Source organism: Canis aureus, chromosome 9 (assembly GCF_053574225.1).
Source record: "Canis aureus isolate CA01 chromosome 9, VMU_Caureus_v.1.0, whole genome shotgun sequence".
Lineage (NCBI taxonomy): Eukaryota > Metazoa > Chordata > Mammalia > Carnivora > Canidae > Canis > Canis aureus.
In genome coordinates, this window is record NC_135619.1 from 52,736,523 (window position 1) to 52,757,072 (window position 20,550).

The 20,550-nt window shown below is 50.4% G+C and overlaps 1 protein-coding gene across 5 annotated transcripts in view; it reads left to right on the plus strand.

The window, feature by feature from the left end:
• Positions 1-20,550, plus strand: part of ESRRB (estrogen related receptor beta) — a 114,378-nt gene that overhangs the window by 84,119 nt on the left and 9,709 nt on the right. For all 5 annotated transcript variants that reach the window (XM_077910098.1, XM_077910096.1, XM_077910093.1 and 2 more), the window contains 2 exons: positions 12,170-12,280; positions 12,730-12,891. In XM_077910098.1, the coding sequence (XP_077766224.1) occupies positions 12,170-12,280; positions 12,730-12,891 (273 nt within the window). The remainder of the gene's footprint in view (positions 1-12,169; positions 12,281-12,729; positions 12,892-20,550) is intronic.

Here is a 20,550-nt window from a genome sequence, read left to right on the forward strand (position 1 = left end):
CATTCCAGATACCAGTGCCTAACTGCCCTGCTGGCACCTCCACTTGGGTGCCTTAGGAGGCATCACATTCTCCACACATCTAGAGGGTGCCTCCAACTGTGCCCCACCCCTCCCCTGCCACTCTAGCCTTCCCGTCTCAGGAATGGCACCCCTGTTTACTCTGTGCTCAAGCAAAATCTAGAAGTCATCCTGGACTCCTTCTGAGTCAATATCAAAAATGTATATCAGGATCCTCCTACATTTCTTCATCTCCATGGCCGTGAACTCTGGTTCTGGGAAGCACCATCTTCTTCCCAGACCTCAACAGCTTCCTAATTGGACTTCTGATTCCAGTTCCTATTTAATCTAATTTCCACAGCAGTCAGAGTGATCTTTTTAAAACACTCATATGATTCCGTCACTTGGCTTCATAGTATTCGATGGCTTTCTGTTGTACGTAGTACGGAATCTGAGCACTGTACTCTGGTCTTCAAGACCCTGTGTGATCCAGCAGCCCCCTCCCTACCTTTTCAGTGTCATCTGGTCCCATTCCTCTCCTGCCCCCTCACTCCTGCTCACTGTTGCTCCAGTCTCACTGGTTTACTTTTGATCCTTAAACATGACAGACTCTTTTCTATCCTAGGAGCTTTGGCTCTCCCCGTGGCTGGCTCCTCATCCTTGAAGCCCTAACTTAAATGTCATCTCAGAAAGACCTCTCTTCCCACTTCCTTTCTTATCATATCCCTTTGTTTGCTTCTTCACTGAACTTCTCTCAGCTTGAAATTATTTATTCAGTTGTTTGTTTGCATGCTTGTTTACTGTGACAGCCTCTAACCCAATTGTTATTGATTAAGAGTTTCATGAATTCCTGTGAAAATCCCGTGGAAATTCTATCATAGAACACACACAAGAACTTGCACATAAAATTTTGTAGTTTTGAGATCCCTGGGTGGCGCAGTGGTTTGGCGCCTGCCTTTGGCCCAGGGCACGATCCTGGAGACCCGGGATCGAATCCCACGTCAGGCTCCCGGTGCATGGAGCCTGCTTCTCCCTCTGCCTATGTCTCTGCCTCCCTCCCTCTCTCTCTCTTTCTCTCTCTCTCTCTCTCTGTGTGACTATCATAAATAAAAAAAAAATTTTTTGTAGTTTTAGGGGCTACACAGAACTCCTGAAGCCCACCTAAGAGGTTCCCAAAGTCAGATTAAGATCTGTTATTACAGAATCAAAGTTTTAGAGGTACAAAGAACCTGAGAAATATTCCAGGCTTCTGGATGGTAAATTGCCTTTATTTGGACCATCAGCTGTAGAGTAGGGAGTGGCTGCCTAGATACAGGATCCAAAGGCTTTCGCTCAGTTGGGATCAGTAGGCAAGAGTGCTGTAAGCGATTAGCAATGTCTGCCACAGACTAGGAAATGGGAGGCAGACCTCATTCGTGAGTTTAATTTGCCCAAGGCCACACTGCTAGTAAATAACAGCTGAGTGGTAGCTAGTCTCCTGGATTACATGAGGATTCCTTTAAGAAGCCCATTCCAACTCAGTGTAGATGGTTTAGCCTATAGCTTTTCCTCAAAGGGGAGAAGAGAGGAAGGGAAAGGAAGGGGAGACTGGGCCTGAATAGCTTTCCCCTATTAGCGTGCACAATGTAGGATGGAGACTTCTTGGCAGCTGGGAATGCAGGGACAACCCAGGCTTGCCGAAATGTCCTTGGGCACGTGATGGCCTAAGTGAGAAGGGTCCAGAGAAGAGAGCAGCTGATGGATACTCTAACAGACAAGAGGACAGGAACTCATCACTCAGGACCACTGTACCCACCCAGGAGCCATTGGCACAAGCCCCAGAATATAAGGTTTATCCACTCACAAGGCTCTCTCTCTTCACCGTTATGATATGGCACCAGGGTTAGAGGCAGCCCCAAATAGCCATCCTGTCCTAGGCAGGAAGTTGAACTCACCTGTCACCCAGATTCCCCCGCAGGGCAAGTCACTAAAGGACAAGCCCCGCACATGCTGGGACACCCGTCAGCATGCCCACATGACCTGCAGCCTCTTGGTACCCACATCACCTTCTGGGTGGTTTCCTCTTTCTAGAGATGAGTCAGCTGTAATTTGGTAGAACTTACCGACAGAGTCAACCCGAGTCCCCAGGGAAGAACACCGGTCAGATAAAGTACTGAGTAAAACAGGTTTAGTAAGTGCTCCCCAGACCTGGCAAGTAGTCAGAATCACTGGAGGAACATTGAAAAGTTATCCATTCCTGGACATCACCCCATACCTACTGACTCAGAACCTCAAAGCCGCAAGTACTCAAAGTCTGTATCATTTAGAGGTTTTCCATGGCATGTGATCCCAGAGACTGGTGGTCTCAAGTTCCAAGAAGAAGAGATAGGACTCGGAAGTCAAGGTTCAGATCCACCCTCTGATGTTTCCTGGCTGTGTGTCCCTGAGCAAGTTTCCTGTCCTTTCTGAGCTTCAGTTTTCACAGGAGAATAATAACAATCCTGTATTCTCTCTCCCTCCATATTCTTATGTGGAACTAATGAGATAGAGAAATCGCTTTGTCAGCTGTGAAGCACCGCACAGGTGTGAGCCTGCTCACATCATTCATAAACCGGGGACATTGAATTGAGGAGGAGGAGGGTGAGAGGGTGGGGTCTGTGGGTGAGGCAAAGGGAAGGGTCCTGACCGTGGAGACTTTGCAATGTCAGGAGGGATCCTGCCCTTAGACGCAGGCAGCAGCTCTGCAGAGGAGGCTGGGGGAGGACACAGCTCCCGAGGCCTTTCCCTCTCCAGCCTTGTCTGGACGTTTCCTGTGGGAAGAGAAATGTGACAGGAGCAGCACTTGGGCCAGGCTCTGGGCCAGGTGCAGGGCCACGCTCTTCAGAGCCCTAGCTGGGTATTTTTAGTGCCTGGGTAGAAAAGAAAGAAACTTGAACTGCCCCGGCCACGGTGCCCCTGCACACTTGGCTATTTTTACTTCTGAAAGACTGGGATCTCGTCCAGCTTAGGGAGGGAAAATGAAGAAAGGAGGGAGGTGGAGGGAAGCAGGAATTATTTTACTTCCATTAAGAAAAAAAGTCAGAAGCCTGACCTTATCCAGTTGGCAAGTGGACTTCTGATCCAGGATGTGGCATTTGCCACCTCTGGACACAGACGTACCGCAGGGGGCTGGAGAGGTCAGCAGATAGGCGTGGGTGGAAACAGAGGTTTGGGGAGCCTGGCACCCCTCCTTCCAGGGATTTTCTGCCCCCAGAGTGGCCCTGCTGCTTCTCTAATATTTCCTGTGTGGGAAGTGGGATGCACTCAGATGGAGGGCACCTCCCTATGATGAGCCTGGCAGGGACTGGGGGCCACACAGCTGCAGCCACAGCAGAGCCTCTGTCCCAGGTGTCAGATGGAGGCAGCGCTCCACCCTGTGGGCATGTTCTAGAAAGAAGCTGTGTGCTCCTGGGCACAATGCTCAACCTCTCTGAGCCATAGTTCCTTAAGAATTTTTTTAATTGTATCGGACTCATGTAGTTTTAACTAAGGGGATGTGTGTCTCTCTTCTAAGAAGGAGGCTATCAGTTTCCTGCCAGACCCTACCACCTTCCATAGGCAGATGAAAGGAAAGAAGTTACTATTAAGCACCTACTGTGTTCTAGGCATTTGGCTACTTGCACACATTTTATGTTATTTATTTCCACCAACCTTAGAAAGATGAAGTATTTTTAAGAGTTTTAGTAGCTTGGCTGAGATACAGTTCACCCGCTTAAAGTGCCCAGTTCAATGGTTTCAGGTATGTCGTGTTATTAATTTTTTTAATTGTGGCAAAATATCTATAACAAAGCTGACCATTGTGAAGACCATCTTTAAGTGTACAATTCAGCGGCACTAAAGCACATTGACAGTGATTCTGGTTCTCAAGCACCTTCATCATCCCAATCAGAAACCCTGTACTCATGAAACAAAAGTGACCCCTATTCTCTACCCTCCTACCCCTGGTAACCTCCAATCCACCCTCTCTCTATTCAAGATATTTCTTATAAATGGAATCATACAGTATCTCTCCTTTTATATCTGGCTTCTTTCACGGAGTGTAATATTTTCAAGGTTGGTCCATGCGGGCTGGTCAGAATGTCATCCATTTTCGTGGCTGGATAATATTCCATTATGTATGGATACACCACATGTTGTTTATCCTTTCATCTGTCAACAAACAGTTGGTTTGCTTCCGCTTTTGGCTCTTGTGAGTATTACTGCCATGAGCATTAAAATACAAATACCTGCTAGAGTTCCTGATTTCAGTTCTTTTGGGATGTACCTAGGAATGAAATCGCTGTACTAGGTGATATATGGTTGATAATCCTATTTAGCTTTCTGAGGAATTGCCAACCTGTTTTCTACAACAGCTGCACCATTTTATGTTTCCACAAATAGCTGATAGTTTTTTAAATTAATCTTTTTAATTTTTGAGGTAATTGGGAGATGTACATGTAGCTGTTAAGAAATAATATACAGAGATCCCACGTGCCCTTTACCCAGTTTCTCCCAATGGTAGCATCTTGCAAAACTTGCACAGTATCATAGCCAGGATGTTGATAGTGATACGGTCAGAATAGAGAAGAGTATTTTTAATCATAATAATATTAACTGACACTTTCTGGTGCCATTTACAGTATTTCAAGTGCTTTACACGTACTAACTCATCCAGCCCTCACAACGAGCCAAGGCACATACTATTGTTGTCATACAGGTGCAGGAATCAGGGCACAGAAAGGTGAGGAAACTTGCTCAAGGTCACTCATGTACCAAGAGGTAGAGTCAGGGATGACATCCAGGTCTGACCCTGAGGCTAGTGCTTCTCTCTTCTGCTTTGGAGGCACATACCTCTCTGGGCATCCGCACAGTTGATACCCACAGAACAAACACAGTCCCCAGATGAGCCTGGCAAGCCACAGCCAGGAGGGCCGTGGGTCTTTGCTTTCAGTCCTTTGTGATGGAGCATCTCAGCGTGGACTTGGCTACTCCTCCTGTTCACATTGCCTTTTCCCCCATTCCTGGCAAGGCTGACCAAGCACATATCACCTCCCCACTGTCCTGGTCAGGGCTGGGAAGGAACAGAGGTCCCCTCACAGGGACACCAAAGAGGACTTCATGAAGGAACTATTTACAGAAGGGTGGGTGAGAACCAGTCAGAAGTGGTGATGTACCCCAGGACTAGCAAGAGTGGGGAATTTTTAACAACTGCCAGCCTGCAGAAACCTGGCAGGAATTGCTCCAGCAAGCAGGTGAGAACTGTAACCATTCTCAGAGGTCAAAGTCAGTCTTCATCCCTACCTGTGTGGTCTCGGCAAGTTACTCAGCCTCTCATAGCTTCAATTTCTCCATTCTGTAAAACGGGCTCATAGAATCTCCCTCATAGGGATGTGGCAATCCCTGGGTGAAATAACATATGTACAATTCTTAGAGCAGAGGCTGGTACCAAGGAACAGCTGGGCAGTAGTTGTGAACTTCTCCTTATATGCGTTCGTGTCTACGAGATTTAGGGGTGTTATCATGTTGGTCTAGGAGGACAGCTCCCTACCCCATCCTGGGCTCAACCACAGGACCCAGTCTGCACAAGAACATGGATTCTAGAGATTACTAGTCTTTTTGTATTCTTAGCAAATTTATGAATACTTACATTTTGGCCTGCACATGTTCAGGGATTCACAGTATTGAACGTTGATTAAAACAAAGGATATGTATTTATCACAGTACTTAGAGGTCTGAAATACTTCGCACGAAAGTACTATTAATGTTTTTAAATTCAAGAAGTATCAATGAGGTGATATAATCTAATAATCCCAGACAGTGATTATAAGTTAATTGTATTTTAATAGGCTCCTTGAGCCTGCTTTTTAGATATTTTGGTAAAACCATGAGAACACAAACAATAAGGCAACTGTCATTTCAAGTTCAAGTTGTCTTCTTTTTTTTTTTTTTTTTTTGGCCCCCATTTGGTGTTTGTAAGACTTAAGCATCCTAATTTAGGAAATAATTGCCCGTTTTATCACTGAAAATTGCTTTCTGCTGCAAGTTACAGAGAACTTGACTGCTAGTGGCTTAAGCATCGATAAATGAGATCGATTTTCCCACCTACCAAGGACTCTGGAGATGGACGATTGCTGGCATTTTACAGGCTTCTCAGCCATAGCATCGAGGGCACAGGCTCTCTCTGTCTTTCTTTGGTGTTCTTTGGGGTCCTCACTTGGCTGCCTCATGGCTGCAGGTTGCTTGCCAAAGCTCTAACCTTCACCTTCCAGGTCAGGGCAGGAGAAAGGCAGAGCTGCACCAAACCTGTCTGTGTCTTGTATCAGAAAAGCAAAACCATTCCCAGAAGCCCCCAGCATGGACTTCCCCTTACAGCCCATTGCCCAGAACCAGGTCATATGACCAGCACTTGCTACCACGGAAACTGGGGAAGCAGGGAGGGACCTAAATTGGTAGGAGTGGCCCCGGGCACGTTGCCTCTACCAACAAAATCCCAGTTCCCTGAGCATGAAAGAGGGAATGGAAAGACAATTGTGTAGACAACTAATCATGTCTGCTAGACCCAGCCATTAGAATTTGATGCATTTTTAAGGGATTCATGATATAGCATCTTGCAGCAACATTCAGGATGAGAACGCAGTCTGGGCCATTATCTTATTTGCTAAAATTGTGAGCGGTGTACTCTAGAAAATATAAAAACACATCGGCAGATAATAAATATAAACATAGTTGACCAATGTCTGTTTTGGCAGAGTGCAGAGGAATTCAGACCTGTCCACTGTCTCTGCCCTTGAGATGCTGACCGTGCTCAGTTCAGAGCAGACTACATCAATAAAGACTAATGTGTAGAAGGCAGGGAGGTGACAGGCCTGAAAACATCGTACAAATATAGAAAATAAAGAGTGCTTGGCCATCAAAAGAGGGTGCCCAAGGATATTCCAGTCCATAAAGGGTTGTCTTATGAAAGGGGGGATGGTCTTCGTTGGGTGGGACAGAAGGTAGAAAGTGATCTGGAGGCAGAATTTAGCTCAATATGAGGGAAACTTTGATGAGGGATGGGCTGTCCTAAGGGAGTGCGTTTCTGGAGGCTGGAAAAAGGACCAGACCCAACGATTCTTTTGTTTTCCTGAATGTGAAGGCTGCATTTGAGCTGGTGCATCAGATGCTTGGTGGCTCCCACGGGCTGGGTGCTGAGCTTGGGCGAGAAAGATGAAAGAGGTCCTTGCCCAGGAGATGCCCCTGGTCTACCAGGGGGATGAGCACACAGTGTGATATGAAAAGTTGCTGTAATAGAGAATAAGCAAAGGGAGCTCAAGATGGGCATGGCCAGCTCTGGGCGGGGTGGCGGGTGGTCAGGAAGGGCTTCTCAGTAGAGATGGTACTTGAACTGGGCCTTCCAGGGTGAATCCAGATTTTTTTTTTTAAGGCTTCATTTATTCATGAGACAGAGAGAGGGAGGCAGGGACATAGGCGGAGGGAGAAGCAGGCTTCCTGAGGGGAGCCTGATGTGGGACTCGATTCCAGGACCTGAGCTGAAGGCAGATGCTCAACCACTGAGGCACCCAGGTGTCCCTGAATCCAGATCTTAATTGCCTTTGGGAACAGTGCAGACAAAAGGGACATGGGTACATCACTTAGGTGGGGCCCAGCCTGTGGGGAGAGGGTCCCTGGGTTGGGAAGCACAGGCCTATACCTTGGGACCCCTCTACCCTAAATATAATAAAACCTGCCTGGGACAGTAGAGGAGGAAGGGAGCTCAGAAAGCAGTGCTGAAGTGGGCCCTTTCCCTTAAGAACCCACAGATTGTGGGCACTTAGGTGGCTCAGTGGTTGAGCATCTGCCTTTGGCTCAGGTCATGATCCCGGGGTCCTAGGATCGAGTCCCTCATCGGGCCCCCTGCAGGGAGCTGCTTCTCCCTCTGCCTGTGTCTCTGCCTTTCTGTGTGTGTCTCTCATGAATAAATTTTAAAAATCTTAAAAAAATAAAAAAGAACCCACTGAATTTAAGAGTGGGTCACAACAGAGGGAAACAAGGACAAGGAGGCATGCATGTGAAGTTCCAGTGAATGCTGCCATGCGTGCTGCTGGGAGTGATGGCCTCCCCTGGCCTACTGGAACCACTGCCAGTTTACAGAGCATTTTCCCACAGTGATGTCATTCTGTTGTCCCAAAAGCCATATTCGGTGAGCAGAGTTGGTGTTACCATGGCCTCGTCGCCCCTGTACCTGATGATGAGACCGAGGCTGTGAGAGCCACCTGGGCCAAGGCCGTATGAGCCACGAGGGGTCAGGACAGGCCTGGGCCCTTGCTCATGGGATCCTGTGGGCTGGAGCCCTCGTGGATGTGTGGCTGGGACACGACCTGGGAAAGCAGGCAGGAAGCCTGGCTCATGTCAGGTAGCAGTTGGGGGCATAATCAAACCCAACAGACTACTTTTCTTCAGAAAACAGAATAAGCTGGTAATTGATGCGTGTATTGATTGGAGCCATTGACCATCATGCTGTGAAGATCTGAAGGAGAAAATTTAGAGGAAAGATTATACCCGCTGGGCCCTGGGGGACTGTACCCTGGAGTAACAAAGAGTGTGTACTGGCTCTTTTATTGGGCACGTTACCCAGTTGCTGGAGTCTCAGTGGCTCTTATTTATAAAATGGGGATAATGGTGCCGTCGTATATGCTACAGGTTACAAAGGCAACACGTAGAGAAAGTCCTGGATAAGTTAGCCTGTTCTCCTGATTATTCTTACTGTGACTCGCCAGAGAGGTGTCCACAGTGCTGGGGAAGAGTAGTAATAATAATGGTGATGATGTTAGTAATAGCTCTGGCTTTCTAAGCATCTGCTGGGCATTGGACACCACGACAGACCCTGGAATGGGACGGAGAGCAGAACCGCTGGCCGTAGTGGCGTCTGGTCAGTAGGGGAAGCCAGGGTGCTGTTGGACCCCTGGAAGAAGCACCCAACCCTCACGGGGGTCAGGGGGAGGAGGCCCATTGATGGATGCATCAAGACAGGTGCATCTTGAACACCCACTAAGGGCCAGGCCCTGTATCAGGACAGAGAACATTCTAGATGGAGGTAGTGATGGAGTGGCAACTGCCCATCCCCTTGCCTTGCTAAGGATCACCTGGCTCTTTCTTTGTTTTATTGAGCATTTCCCGCTCCTGTTGACAGCTGCCTGCAGTCGGATGGGCGGCCTGGAGGGGAGAGCAAGGCGTTGAAGCGGGGAAGGGGCTCATCCTGGACTCATCCTGGACTCCAGGCAGACCCCGGCGTGTAGTAGGTGCGCAGGACATGGGTGTCCTCGCCGTCCTGTGTGAATGAAGCTCGGCACTGTCACTTTCAGTCTTGCCAGCCTCCCAGGGCATGGGTGGGGGTGGGAGCTGAAGTCCTGCCAGCACTCGGGTCTGGGTCCTGCGCGGCGTGGGCCTCAGCTGCCCCCTTCACGGTCCGGGGCCCTGCTGGTCGGCGCGGCTGCAGTAGCCTGGAGTGGCCTTGGTAACAAGCTGACTCGGATTCCTAGGGGGCAGCCTGAGATTCTTGCATTGCAGACAAGCCCCCAGGTGATGCCTGGCCACACTGACACCCTTTGAGAAGGAGGGCAGCAGCCAGCAGGTGCCCCACCTGCATCCGCTCTGCCCGGGTGGTGGCCGCAGTCCCCTAGGCCCGTGTCTGCAGCAGGGGTGACGGCGCGGGTCCTCTCTGTCTCCCAGGGTCCTCGGTGAGGCCGAGCCTCAGCGGCTGACACCAGGAGCCTGCTGACCTCAGGAATGCACTCATCACTGGCTTTCTTCCTTAGTTCGCCTTCCTAACAAACTCTCCTCGCCTCACGGTCTGATCCTGGAGAACCCAAGGGCAGATGGGGTCCATTGCAGTCTGTTCCCCACCTCACCCCCCAACCCCCCAAAGAAGAAGGCGAGTTCATTAGAGGCCTCTTGGGAGGTGCAAGTTTCACTGAGAAGCCAGACAAGGCCCAGGGGAAGCTCGGGAAAGCCCAGGTGCAGCAGGTGCAATGGCCAGGACTGTGTGGCCTGAGGCTGCCCACCTGCCCCCACCAGTCCTTACCCTCTTGCTGTCTTGGGGACATTTGATCAAAGCTTCCTGTCATTGACTATGCCTGTGTCACCAGACCATGCTGGCCAGAGGGGGGCAAGTAGGAGGAACTGCCCCACTTGGATATCCATAGTGGGCATGGGTGCAGGCCTCCTATGAGATGACTCACACAATAGGGGAGGCACAGGTGGGATGCTAGGTCGAACCCCCCCCCCTTCCAAAATGCTCACTCCAGCCATGCTCTGCATCAAGTACAGGAGTGTCCATCTGTGGGGTAAGAAGGACACTATTGATGGAAACACTGAGCAGTGACTGGCCACGAAGAGACTGTCCCCTTGGGCAGTCTGGCCTGGTGGCCCTGGAGGAGGAGGCGATCTGAGCCCTTAACTGGAGGCCCATGGGCCTGGTACCATCAGCACTCCTCACCTCAAGTTGCTTTAGGGCAACTTGCAGTAGAAGGGCTGCTCCCTCCCATTCTGTAAACAAAGCGATCTTACTTTGCATGGCTCCTGTTGCTCTGGGGAACTTCCTCTCTGTCCCCAGGGGCGGAAATGTAGTAGCCGGGAGTTGTAAGAAACTGCCAGAAAATCACCCGTGGCATGAATGGGATCCAAATCCTCATTCCATTCAGTTACAGTTAATTCCTGCCTTCTCCTGCCTCTCCCCAAGAAGGGCCGGAACTGATAGGACCGGAGGCCTCTGCCACCAGCAACCAGGAGGACTGTCAGGAGGAAGTGGCGGGGAGCAAGTGCCAGGCAGGGCCCCGAATGAAGATCAACTGCTGGGGCTCTGTGAGGGTGGTGCTGTTGCCCTTTGGGGAAAGGAACAGGAAGTTGAACTTGGCCTGTCACTTCAGAGGCCGAGGTGGCCACCAAGTTCTCCTCCTCGCAAGACTCTGGCTCTGACTTTTGATGCGTTTTAGTCAAGGCCTGTTTCATGGTAAGGTGAAGGGAGCCGGCTGCTCTGCTTCCTTGGAGCTAGTTTGTTGGAGCCCATCCGTTTTTCAGGTTGGGCGCCATAGATTGGTGGCCAGTCCGAGCTTGTGTGCCATTGGATGAGGAGGCCATTTGAGGTCCTGTCCACCCTGGGAAGGGTGCCAAATGGCACCAACACGTCTGTCTAGACAGCAGGAGCTGATGGGTGGGGTGAGTTTCTGGAAGCCATATAAAACCAGGGAAATAGCACATCTCTCTAGGATAGGGCCTCACTCCTGGAGAGGGATATTAGTGTGAGTGGCCACGATTGCATTTGCACCTGCTCCTGGGAGACTTTGAGGTATTTATTTTCCTCGTATGGCCAGGACCACCTCACCTGCATCCCCATCTAGGAGCATGTGGCCCAGGACTGCGAACACTCCTGCATTTTTTTTTTTTTTTTTTAAGATTTTCTTTATTCAGAGGGAGAGGCAGAGACATAGGCAGAGGGAGAAGCAGGCCCCCTGTGGAGAACCCAATACGGGACTCAATCCTGGGACCCCAGGATCATGCCCTGAGCCGAAGGCAGATGCTCAGCTGCTAAGCCACCCAGGTGCCCCCACACCCCTGCTTCTGCTGCCCTGACCAATCCTCACCTTCCCTCTGTTCTAGAAGACAGACTGTCTTCTAGATGAACTCCGTCCTATAATCTCTGAAGGTGGGATCCAGAAATTAATTATTTGTAGTGAACACCCATCAGGATGCTGCTTATGTGAAAAGTTTGAAAATCCTTGTTTCCATTCTTTTTGAGGTGCCTGCCAGTGGCAGAGATTCCTTTCCTCTCTTGCAAGCTAATTCAACACTCCCTGGATTCACAGCAGATCTACGATAATGAGTCTTCCATCCCCGACTCCTAGAGGAGTGCTTCTGTTGTGCTTTCCCTTTGGAAACAGTAGGACTGGAGAGCTCAAGGTTGCTCGGGATAAGTTTCAAGAGGATGCCAAATCCAGAGACGGGGCCAGGCCCTGGCAGCTGGGATGGGCCATTACTATCAAGACAGTTGTTTTAGGATTGTCTGACTCCCTGGCTTGAGACTGGCCAAGGGGCAATCCGAAAGGCATCTAGTTATGGGGTCCAAAGCCAGTGTTGACAAGTTAGTGGTAACACCCAAATATTGGACAACCTGACACCTTTTCCCTTTCCTCCCCAACAGGTGTACGCCTTGACCGAGTGCGTGGAGGCCGCCAGAAGTACAAACGACGGCTGGACTCTGAGAGCAGCCCGTACCTGAGCTTACAGATTTCTCCACCCGCTAAAAAGCCATGTGAGTGCCTGGAATGTCTGGCATCCCTTGGGGCAATGCTACCTTCCCACTGCTGGTTATGGGACAATATGGATCTTAGTGAGGTCGGATTAGTGCCTGGCTTGGTGTTGGGTGCTTTGGGCTTCGTTCGGATGGCCTTTCCATGGGGGATTTACAGAATATGGCTCTAAGTGAAGCATGATCCTAAGAAGACATGGGCCCCAGCATCCAGAACATAATAACCCCATGCCTCCCATTCAAAGCATGTTCCTCTCCAGAGAATTCACCAGCAGCTTCCCTTGGAGGGACATTTATCAGTAGCCCAGCAAGTTTGTAGAGTCAGAGAAGGAAGGGAGATGACCTCCTAGGACTCCTCAGAACCCGAATTTTCTTCCTAAGCCATCTCAGGCTCCACCCCAGCCCCTTCCTCTTTTCTCCAACATTTACATTTCTTCTCTGGTCATTGGCAGTGACCAAGATTGTCTCCTACCTGCTGGTGGCCGAGCCGGACAAGCTGTATGCCATGCCTCCCCCTGGCATGCCCGAGGGTGACATCAAGGCCCTGACCACTCTCTGTGACCTGGCAGACAGGGAGCTCGTGGTCATCATTGGCTGGGCCAAGCACATCCCAGGTGAGTCACGTAGGGCGGGGGGAGGGTAGAGCCAGGGATGCTCAGCCACTGTCCCCAGTGCTGTGGTTCTGATGCGTGGGAGCCAGGACCCAGGTGCCATGTTTTCTTCTGCACTCCTTTTCTTTCTCTGTGGAATTGGAGGTGAGCAGGTGTTGGAAGGTCCTTGTAACATTCCTGAACTGCTAGCGGCTCTTCAGAACCAGTTATCATTCTAGAGGGGTGATGATTGCATCTACAATAGGTAAAGATTCAAAAGCAAATTTTTTTGAATCCTTGAAGGCTGAAGGCATTTCATAGTAGACCTTATTGGAAATGTGCTGGGAAACAATGCAGGAGAGAGTTGAGTCTCTTGCTTCCTTTAGAGGCCAGGGGACTGGAGTGGTTAAGAACATGGGCCGGGGAATCAGACTGGGATTCAAGTTCTGGATCTGTAGCTTACTGGCTGTGTCACCCTGGGCAGGTCACCCGAGCCCTCTGTCTATAAAGAATACCAGCAGTGCCTCCTTCATGGGCTTTGATGTGAGGATGAAATGTGAATAAGAGTATGATGCATGGAACACGCTAGTGTTCATTGCAGACTCACTATTGCCACGTGCCTGAGGATAAGGGAGGCCTAGCTTTTAATAGGCAGCATGGAAAGTACATGTAATAAATATGTTTCAGGTGATACAGACTTTATTTACTGTATGTGGCCCAAACCCATCTATCAGCTTCCTCCTTGTGGATAAATGGTGGAAACTGATTTTTAATTCTATTTTTGTAGATGCCAACACCCACATTTTTTGCATTATACACTTGTTGGGGAGCTTTCTAAAGCCTGTGTGGTTTATTCCCTCTATGGTTCTAACAGCCTGTCCATAGTGTGGTAGAGATATCCTGTTTTCCTCGGGGAATGATCACCATGGACTTGGATTCTCACTGGCTATGTGACATGGGGCAGTTTATCTTCCTGTCTATAGATCCTTCTCGTGCTTGTCACCAGCTCTGAAAAATGAATATGGCATGCATGGTGATGTAGCAGAGGTGCCCTAGACTTTAGATGCCACAGTCCACAGTGGATTGGGGTGAGTCAAAATGTCCCTATATAAGATGTGCGTGCATAGCCTACAGGAAGGCTTCCTGCAGACAGGGGCTTGGGAGGCGATGCTCGTGTCACTCAGCCAGAAGAAAGCGTAGAATTCCTTCCGCAGGGACTCCCTGGTGGCTGGCCCCTGGCATTCTGACTTGGGGTGGACTCCGAGTGGGGTGGGGGATCTGAGCTGGCGCACCCTTACTAAGGAGCTCAGGTTCTTGGGATTACACACTCAGTAGTTTTGAATCTGGCCTGTGCTGATTCAGCACAGATGTGGGGTCAGGCCACTGCTTAAGACACCTCAGCCTGGATTGCTCCACTAACCCAAGGCCAAATCTGGTACACGTCCCCCTGCCCCTCGCACCCTGCCCTCCCTGTTACCCCACGCTCCTCCTCCACTGTATCCCAGCAATGGCTCAGGAGTGGCTCCTGGCGGCCCCCCACGTCACTGCTTCCTTCTCCTGCCACCAATTCCTTCAACACCTCTGAGCAGAGGCGTAGAACCTGGAGGCACCTGTCTCCCATGCACCCATTCTTCTCCCATGTCCTCCCCCCACCCCCAGCTCCATCTCCCATCGGTGGCCACCAGGAGGGCAGTAGGCAGAGTGATTGTTAGGGTCACAGACTTTGTATTCAGGCAGACCTGAGAGCTGATCCCAGCTCTGTCCTTACGGGCCTTGCAAGGGATCTCATTTTTCTGAGCTTTAGCATCCTTGCCTATGAATTGGGGATCATAATAGAGGGTACAGCATACTCATCCCGGCCCCCGCACGCAGTGGGTGCTTGATAAGTGGCAGGACCATGACCGTGTCATTGTCCTCTCTGCTAATAGTATGAAAAGCCTCCTTTCACGTCTTCATTTTTCCTTGTCCAAAGCTGAATTCTTTCTGATTAAAAAAATAAAATAAACATAGGGCCTCATTTGTCTGTCTGAAACACTAATTTGCCCTATTTTGCATACATTTGCATGCTGAATTATTTGGGCCTGACCTTCTTGTGTTTAAGGTAAAATTAATTAAGAGTCTCCTGCCACTGCGTGTAAACCTCATATTAGGGCTGATGACATATCAAGTGCCTGATATATTTAAACTAATCGACTTAATCCCATCTCAGATTAGACAGAAAATTCACCTGAAATCCTGCTCATTAGCCCTTAGATAAGAGACGGAGAGAGAGAGCCAGAAAGGGAGCAGGTTTAGCAGAATAGGTGCAAGCCAGGGCCCCAGCCTGGGACTGGTGTCGGCTCCTGCTTGCCCTGGTTCCTGGACCGCAGGAGCACTCACTTAAGGCAGCTCAGGTTAGTGCCCAGGCCACTCTCCTTATGCACAGGAAACCGTATGTCATGGCTCAGGATGGGCTAGCCTTCAGTATCTGTCCAGAGCCTGGCACACAGAGGGCCCTTCAATACTTGCCTTGGCACGCATTGATTGAGGTTTTTTTTTTTTTTTTTTTGATTGAGCATTAACTCTATGTAAGGTCTCTTGCTAGAAGTTGTGCTGATAGAAAGAATTTGATTAGTTTCTGCCCCCAAGGACTTCATTTGGGAATAAGATGGATAATTTTTTAAGAAAACAAAATTATTTTTCATGGAAAATTCTAAACCTGCAAAAACAGACCGAATGATATCGGGAAGCTCCGTTAATGCTGCTGGGACCCCACAGCCCATCTCACTTCGCCTCTACCCCATGTCCTATCTCCTACCCTGAACACTTAGAATGCAGCAAGAACAACCGTGGGACAGAGTCCCCAGGCAGGAGGGACGCCAGGGGCTGCAGGGGCAGAGAGCAGAACCCGAGCAAGGTCATCAGGCCTGATGGGCAGTGGCCATGGAGGGAAAGGCCAGAGGGGCATCAGGGCGCCATGAACACAAGTTTTCAGGCCAAGCCCAGAAGCTGACCTATGCACACAGGCACTGAGTGGCCCACTTGGCCAGGAGGGAGGATCATTTGAGCACAAACTCATTTCCCAGCAGCCCCACTCCTTTCACTCCTGTTTTTGAGCACAGAGGACAGTCACACCAGTGAGTTCCATGGGGAACTGGGGCTGATGGCAACTCACTCAGAATAATGGCCATTCTTTTTCTTTTTTTAAAGATTTTATTTATTTATTCATGAGAGTCACAGAGAGAGAGGCAGAGACACAGGCAGAGGGAGAAGCAGGCTCCCTGTAGGGAGCCTGTTGCGGGACTCGATCCCAGGACTCAGGGATCACAACCTGAACCAAAGGCAGGTGTTCAGCTGCTGAGCCACTCAGGTGCCCCAGTGGCCGTTCTTTTGTTCGAGTCCATCTGCAGTTGCCCTATGCCACATGCAGTCCTGCATTGCTCAGGGGACAGGCCCCAGTCTTTAGAGTGCCCTCCTCTTGTTCCCAGTGAGTGACAGTTTGGAACCAGAGGCAGCAGCCTTTACGAGAGGGAGGGAATCCCTTGATGAATTGCAGCGTCCAGATGTTATTAGCTGGTTATCCCGCCACCCCGGGCGGCATGGAGGCTGCCCCAGCCAGGACAGCCCTGCCCGGCCCAGGCTGACAAGTGCACACCTCTGCAGGGGACCCCCCAGAGGCCTCCTACGGAGGGGTTCCTCAGCAGCCCGCTCCCAGGTAGCCACCGTCTGGCTCCCACTGGAGAGGGAATGCCAGCGGCCAATGAAATATGGGCTGCCGAGTGACAGCAGCTGTGTCTGGAGTGGCCTCAGATCCTATAATTACATCTCCCTTTATTACCTCTGCTAATGGCCCTCCAGGTCGACAGAAACGATAATAAATTAACAGATTATGAACTCCACTTGCCACAAATTATATGCTTTTTTTTTTTTTCCTTTCTTAAATTCTAGGAGCTCATGCTGTCAAATCATAGGGGGATGGGGGCTCGGGAAAAGCCTGAATGTTATCAGATTAGTTGGTGCAGATAAAGCAACTTTGGGGCAGTGGCGTGGGGGTGGGGGTGGGGGGACAGCAGAGCCCCAGGTGGGGGCAGCCAGCTTGGGCGGGGCAGGACCTCAAGGGGGCAGTGCCCAGGGGCCTGAGCCACACCAGCCTCCCCCAGCAGCAACCCCTGTGCCAGAATCACTAATTGCTGGATGGAGGAGGAGTCTTGGGCCCGGCACAGAAAAGCAGAAGTGGAGGGTGTTCGGCTGAAGGGCAGGGAGGAGTGCTTCAGCCCTTCGTTTGGGTTTAAGTAAAAGAGAGAATCTGTGCTTCTAGTAAAGATGTCAGAGGTGACAGAGGGATGGATATTAGGAGTTCCAAATCCCTCATCTTTCTTAAACATCCTTCTGGGAATTTCCTGTGCATGTATAGCCACTGTGTGCATGCCCGCGTGTATATCTGTGTGTGTGTGTGTGTGTGTGTGTGCGTGTTCTCCCCCCCACCATAGGACCATTCTTGAACACTGTTTTACATCCTGCTTCTTTCATTTAATTATATCACATAGTAGCGCCTACCTTGCGGGAGGCATTGCACTGAGTGTTCCACACGTTAGCTCATTTAATCCCAACAGTGCCATGAGAGAAATAGTAGTAATATCCCCATTTTACAGATGAAAAAATGGGCTCAGAGAAGTGGATGTGCCCAGGGTCACAGGCCGTGGCCAGCAGAGCTGGGATTCCAGCGGACAATCTGGTTCTAATGTCTGTGCCTTATTGTTACATCTTCCTTACACTTTTGTGTTATCTTTCTACACCTGCCAAAACAGTTCTACCTCATTCTTTCTAGTGGCTTCTAATATGCCATTCATTTTAGCTAATAATTACATTTATATAGTGATTACATGTATCACATTAGTTACATTTAGGTTGTTTCCTGCTTGGGGTCATTACAGACCAATCTAACAAACACCGCTTCACATTTGTCTCTGTGTATTTAGGGGGAGAAAATCCAAGCAGTGGAATTGCTAGGTTGAAAGGAGCATGACTTTGGTTTAATGCTTGATTTGGTTTTATTTTGAGAACATCTTAAATCTGGACAGGTTCGAAAGCCAAAACTAGAGAAAAATGTGCACACAAAACCCTTCCTTCCATCCTTGTCGCTTCCCCCCTCCCTTTCCTCCTAGACCAGTTTTTATTTTTCATTTTCCCTTCCAGTGTTTTCTTTTTTCAAGTACTAGAAAACATCTGGGCTCTTTCAAAAATTAAAATATATCACCTATTCCCCCCTCCCTTGCACAAAATGAAGCAGCCTCTGTACTGCTCCATGCATTTGGATTTTCTTTTTTCTTTTCTTTTCTTTTCTTTTCTTTTCTTTTCTTTCTTTTTTCTTTTTTCTTTTCTTTTCTTTCTTTTCTTTTTTCTTCTTTTCTTTTTTTTTTTTTTGCATTTGGATTTTCAAAGCCCCTTCCAGCTCCCCTTGAAGCCGTTCAAGGAGGAGGAGAGGAGTCAGGGCCCGGGCCCACTAGCAGAGAGGTCGAGCCTTGGATGGTGGCACAAACTCTCAGAGGCGCCGTCTCCCTTCCTCTGCGTTTCCCCCAGAGGGCAGGCCAGTCTCTGACTCCAACACAACTGGGCAGAGGCGGTGAAATCTGAACTTGTGTCTAAAGAATGGAGAGGGTCTTCCTGAGTTCTTGGGGTCCATTGTCTTATCCCCTGGGAGTCAGGGCCCTGTGGCATTTGTTGATTCTATTGTGCTGGGGGATAGCTTTGTCCCAGGCTGGGTGCTCGGCAGTCGGGGCCAGAAGATGGGTGCACACGGGGCAGCCCATCCCGGCACCCCTGGGTGCACTCACTGGCGGCGCTCTCACCGCCCCCTCTGGAGCCCTTCTCACCCTTCAGGGCTCACGCAGCCTCCCACACTTCCCGTGTGGGCCCAGTTCACCCGTGATGTGTTCTCGGAGCCCCCCCATCCCTCTGGCTCTTCTAACTGTCCTAACCTTGAGGTCACAGCGGAGCTCGGGGCTCAGGTCGTGCCTTTCCCTCTTTACTGCAGGCTCTTGCACCCGGGGCCTCGTTCTGGTTTGAGCTCGCCTTCTGTCCCCAGGGCCTGGCCCTTAGCAGGTGCCCAGGGAGGATTTGCTTAGCTAATGAAGAGAACCACACGGTTAATCCTAGTGGCGGTACCTGCGTGATGGGCCTCACAGGGGTCTTTCCTCCTTCCTTGCCAGAAGCCTCCCTCTTTGCCACCTTCCGATTCAATTGTCCGTTAATTTTGCCCCGTCCACCTCCTACATCTTCCCTCCGGTGTGTCTGCTGCCAGTACAGCCCCCCACGTCCCCGCACGCGCACACCCTCGTGAGCCGGCTGATTGGGATCTGTTAATTAATGTCGCCCAAGGCCTCTCCCGCTCAGAGGCCCGATAAGGGAAATTGGATGTCCATTCTGTCTGCCTTTTATTACCTCCCGGCTGTCCCTGCCGCCCCAGGCTGCCACACATCCCCTCGCGCGCCAGGAGCCAGACGACACACGCGCCCGGCCCCTCGGTGCCACAGCCTCTCCCCGAGGAGGCGCCTCAGTCCAGGCCCGCCCCTGTCCATCGCTGTCATTGCCCAGCTATTTTGTCAGTCACCCGTGGATGCCACCAGCCGGGTGGTGAGCCCAGGCTGGGGTGTACAGATTGCACCCAGGAACCGTGAGGATGGGACTGAGAGGATGCTCATCAGCAGAGGAGGACCCGCCTGGCAAAGGGGCTTCCCCCCCACCCCGGGGGTGCCCCCTAAAGCTGAACACTCATGCACTGGTTGGAAAATGGAGGGGACAGTGGGTTTTAGAATCAGGGGACAGCAGGGGAGAGTAGGGGAGACTCCATGGAAGCCCAGAACGATGGGCCTGTCCAGAAACTCCGGACCACCCCAGGCCTCCAAACATGCATGCTAATAACAACAAAAACAGTAATAGTAATGACCACCATCCTCACTCGGGCTCGCTGGGCACCAGCTGTGTGAAGAGTGGAGCTGGGTCCTGTCCGTGCACCACCTCTTTATCCTCGCAGCCCCCCCACATCAGTGCTGCACCCTTGCAGGGTGAGGTGCCAGGTCAGCAAGTGAAGTAGACGCTCACCCACACAAGCAAACTTACCCCCAGAAATCCCCCTCCTAGTTGCCTGTGACGCATGGTGCAAATGGCTTTGTGGATACGCTTTGCTCTTTCCATCACTCTGGCATGGTCAGCGTGGCAGCCAATCGCTGGGTCTCTGGTTGAAGTTAACACCTTGTGCTTAGTGACCGAGATGTTTGAAAATCAACTTGCTCCCCTCCCCTTCCTCCTTCACTTCCTACCCCCCTTCCTCCTCCTTCACTTCCTCCCCCTGCGTCTTCTCTACTCTCCCTCTCAAGTCAGGATGTTAATTGTTCCATGCCTAAGTCAAGTGCACGTACAATGCAATTCTAGACACTGTTCTCATCTCGTAGATGAAGACTTTTCATCTCCCCATTAATAACAATTGTATGAGCTCAGTGAACACGATGTATGTTCCACAATTATCTCATTTAGACCTCACGGCGAGTCTGACACAGATGCTACAGTTATACGCATTTCATAGAACTGGACCCTGAGGTTTGGGGCGATTACACAGCTTTCAAATGGGGAAGTCAGGGTCCAGGCCCTGGCAATCTCTCGAGCACCTTAGACAAGACAGTGTCCTAATTCTGGAGCCATGCCCAG